General features: G+C 44.5%; 1 protein-coding gene across 2 annotated transcripts in view; it reads right to left on the reverse strand.

Moving 5' to 3' along the window:
• TTBK2 (tau tubulin kinase 2) overlaps window positions 1–4627 on the reverse strand; it is a 220708-nt gene that overhangs the window by 10180 nt on the left and 205901 nt on the right. For both annotated transcript variants that reach the window (XM_019519087.1, XM_019519088.1), the window contains one exon: window positions 1486–2774. In XM_019519087.1, coding sequence (XP_019374632.1) covers window positions 1486–2774 — 1289 coding nt within the window. The remainder of the gene's footprint in view (window positions 1–1485; window positions 2775–4627) is intronic.

Below are 4627 nucleotides of genomic sequence, written 5' to 3' on the forward strand. Positions count from 1 at the left end.
CCATGTTCATCTTGGAGTCAATGATGACTCCAAGATCCTTTTCTGCCTCTGTACTGACAAGCAGGGAGTTCCCCAACCTGTAGGTATGGTGCCTGTTGTTCCTCCCCAGGTGCATCACTTTGCACTTGTCAGTGTTGAATCCCATCCTGTTCTCATCCGCCCACCCTTGTAACCTGTCTAGGTCCAACTGTAGCCTATTGCTCCCTTCTAGAGTGCCCACATCCCCCCACATCTTAGTGTCCTCAGCAAATTTGAACAGGGTGCTTTTTACCCCCTCGTCCAAGTTGCTGATGAAGATGTTGAACAGTTCCAGGATTCTCCACCCAAGTCTTGCACCACCAGGGGGTAGCCCCACATGATGAAGCCAATGGTGCAGGTAATGGGGTCCAGCAGGGAGACGGGTGGAGCCAGCCCAGTTGCATAGCACAAAGCTCCTTGCCATCCCCCATGACCTGAACATGGCAGCGAGTGGGACTGGGCAACTGGCTCCATTGCATGGGGATGTCCCCATAGGCACACAGCTTAGGTGGAGTACCCAGGAACTGCATGCGAGCCCCAGCGAGCTCTATGCAATGGAGCCAGGCGGACCCTGTGCCCCCACTGGCCCAAGCTCTGTGCTCCTGCCACCCCACCCTAGGCCACTACTGGCCCTGGGCCTGCAGAGCTGGTGTGGGCCCCACACTGCTGCTGCACTCCTGCCCACCACTGCTTCCCTCCCACTCTCCAAAAGCCACTGCTGCCACTATTTCCACTCATCCACCACCACCACCACCACCCTTCCCTTGCCCCCTGCTGTTGCTTCCCTAGCTGCGGGGCTGGGGTCAGGGCTATCCTGTGGGCAAGGGGGGGAACACAATATGCGGTGTCCTGAGGCAGTAAGCAGGGCTCAGCCCCATGCAAGCACAGAAGGAGCAGCCCAGGGTCGGGCTAGATACAGTGAAATGGTAGGCACCCGCCCTCAGGCTAGATGAAATCACCTGGTGGGCTAGATTCAGCCTGCAGGCTGTATTTTGCCCATCCCTAGTCTAGACGCACAAGAAACAGGATCATGGCTGTCTATTCACAAGGGCCCAAGGGTAATTGGCCTACACTTGATTGACTTCAATGGGTTCATTGACTTCAGTGAATTTTGTGAGTGCTCAGCACTACTTAAAATCAGGTCACTTTCAATTATGTTTCTGAATACAGATTTAACTATAGACAGCCATTTTAAAATTCTGCTCATCTATTAGAGAGGTCAGCGGGGGACTGCAACATCCTTCTGTCACACTCTAAAGTACTGCAAATGTCTAACATCTGTGTTTAAGCTAAAGTTCTTTTTAACCAGTCAAGGTATTTCTCACATAACTCAAAAACAGTACTTTAAAAAGAAATGGGTTTACAAATGACAGAAGGTCTGGGCCATCACCACTGCTTACTGCAAACTTATTCCAAACAACTCTAAAGTAAAATATTTAAAGACTATTTCTAGGTTGCCTGTATTACCTGGCTTCTACCCCAGGTCTTGGTGGTGGTCTTCCTGGTGGTGGCCGAGGAAAGAACTGAGCTGAGCTTGAACTGGTGACTTGATCAGTAGTAGCCCAGGACACTGGCCTTGGAATCTTGCTTTTTCTGGACTGAGGGCTACTGGGTGACAAAGAGCCATCCTCACCTTGCTTGCCCAAATGTGAGTCCAGTGTCAGTCTAGAAAAAGAGGATAAGACTTCATCCTCAGAAAATGGTACAGGAGCAGCAGACACTTTTTCCTCCAGTGATTTATCAGAGGCACTTGAGAGGTCAACAAGGAAGGATTTAAGCTGTCTCTTTTCCACAAGTAGCCTGACCAAGTCTGTCTGATGTGCCTTCTTTAGGAGAAGTTTTTCCTTTGCTGACACAGGAGAAGTGGATTCTGATGTCGAGTCTATCTCTTGTGCTAAAACCGGTATGCGACTCTGCCTGAACACAAAGGGTGATCTAACTAAGTCTTTCTTGGACTGATGAGAACTCTCATTCTCTGAAATGCAATGAAATAGTTCTCCATTTTTGGGGGCATTTTTCTCTCTTTTGCCCTCCTGGTGCAAGAAAGTAGTAAGCGCCACTTGGTGACATTTCAAGTCTTCAGCACTATCATTTTCCTCATTATCATGGAAACCATTTTCCTGCACTGCTACTATTTGTCTTCCTTCTCTGTCAGCAAAAGGGTCAATAACTCTTGATGGAACAACATCTGTCCTTTCAGCTCCTGTTGATTTCAGAACTTCAAGGTCTGCATCTTGATTTGGCACCAAGCAAGAAGTCCTTGGCTTTGATTCTTCATCAGGTTCACCAGTGGCTGGAGGTTCCTCCTCTACAGATTTTGAGTTTGCTAGTGGAGGAGAATTCTGCCCTTTGCTTAGTATTTGAATGACATCCTCAGAAATGATGGGAAGCCTTTCTTCTTCAGATTTTACAGGGAGATGTTCAGGGTCTTCCTCTTTGTGCCTCCTGCTATTTTGTTCAAGTACATCCTTTTGGCCATACTCTACGAATCTGACACATTCTTTGACATGTTCTTTTCTCCCAAGCCCCTCCTGGCTGATATGGTCTAACTGAAGCACCAGATCTGGTCTGCTGGCACTATTTGGAAGTGCACTGTCTGTCACTATCAATCCAAGAAAATTCTCCTTAGGAGAAGAAAGTTCCACAGTGTGTTCCATAGGCTGACTGTCCCGGTCTCTCTTCTCTAGCTGGTGGCCATAATGAAAGCTCTCAGAAGCAGACTGGGTGGATGCCACTGAAGGCCTGAGTATAGTTATCTATAATAGAAAATTAAAAGAAAAAGATGAAAAGCTGAGGAATACCATGTTATATAGATTACATTTGTTAGAATACAGTGCATGTTCAAAGTTTTCCTGTTTCTGTCAATCATCATGTTCAAATAATAGAATAAAATTAGCTAATTTCATAAACAGCATTTCATAAAAAGAATTAGAAAATAATAATCTCCACTACCTTAGGACAAAATGAGTGGTGTGTCCCTTGTGAAAACAAAAATGACCTCTGCCAAAAAAGATGACCATCATCAAGAATCTGCCAGAGAACAGTTTACTCCTGCAGCTGGTTCTTAAGTTTTATATTTTATTTTCACAATATTGTGCATATTTTTGGGGGGAGGTTTTACGCATTAAATTCATATTAAAAGTAAAATTGTCAGAAGCGCACATTACTGTAAAAACTGTCAAACTGTGCAGTCAGGAATGAAAGAGGAGGAAACTTGATGACTGGAACTTGATGATGGCCACAAAATCCTCCTGGATTCTTTGCTGTGGGAAGGGGAAGCTGATTGCAGCCACTTTCACTGCTGCCATGGAATCTGCAGTGTTATACAACGGGGGGCCACCGGAACTTGCTGCAGTAGAAGTTCTCTACAGAGCTCAATGTGCTTTTAGAGTATCAAAAAGAATGATACCATTGGTTCATAAAAATCAGACTCAACTGTTAGGTCCTGGGGACAAATAACTCAGTTAATACTGGCTATAGTAAATCTACTTCTGTGAGAGCCAAAAACACACTGGGAGCTGACAGCAACATGAACAATCCTGGAAAAACTGTATATAACAGCTGTACTGAGATTCATTCTTTTTGTTCATTTTTACCAATATCATGTAGGCAGGGACTTCTATCGCTATAGGATCATGTTTGCCTTCAAGCACAACATTCAGCTGACACAAGTAATTTACAGAAACACCACAAGAAACATTAGCCATATTGCATCACAAAACTGAAGTTACAGAAACTGATGTTATTTATGTTAAGGAAAAAATAGCCACATCATTCTGTGATTTATTACACTGCTCTTCTTAAGCCCCTAAAATTTAAGGTTATCATTCCATATTTAAATCTTAGGCTATGGGATGTGGTTCAAAAAAAACTAAAGAGAGGTAGCCAGCTGTGTTAGTCTGAAATCAGGCAGAAGGTGGGATAAATTTGCACCTTCAAAGACTAGCTAAATCAGAAATGTATAGCATAAGCTTTTGAAAGCAGATAGCTTGCTTCATCAGATGCTGTGAAGGGACTGCAGGAAGTAGAGTTACCAAACAGAAAGCAGCTCTACTCTTTGTATCCTAATCATTAATTCAAATGCCCTACCTTTGTATTCTAATCACAGCTTTCTATTTAGCAGCTCTGCCTCCTGAAGCCCCTTCACAGCATCTGATGAAGTAAGCCCTCTGCTTATGAAACTTACGCTATACATCTTTGACTTAGTCTACAAAAGTGCAAATCTACTCTGCCTTCTGTTAGTCAGCTAGAAACAGGACTTTACACTTGTGAAGCTGGTCTTAGTGCACCACTGCCTTTGTGAAGGTAATATTTCAGTAGAAAGGATGAACATCTCTTCTCCTGCTGCTGAAGTATGAAAAAATTGAATTTTCACTGGGTGTAGAAGGAGAAAGTGAAGAAATAACTAGAAAGGAGGAAGGTAGCTAAAATCCCAAGCTGTTCCAAATGGGAATGACTATGCAGTAGCTTTTCCCACTTAGGGCCTTGTTACACCTTATCCTGCGAGCTGCACAAACATTGATAGGTGTTAGAGCTAGCTCGAATTTGGAGCAGTCGCACTTCAGGCCAGCAGGAGCCTGGAGGGCTGAAAGGTAAGAATCTCTCCCCA

Source organism: Gavialis gangeticus, unplaced genomic scaffold, assembly GCF_001723915.1.
Source record: "Gavialis gangeticus isolate Ggan-Ray unplaced genomic scaffold, GavGan_comp1, whole genome shotgun sequence".
Taxonomy (NCBI): Eukaryota; Metazoa; Chordata; order Crocodylia; family Gavialidae; genus Gavialis; species Gavialis gangeticus.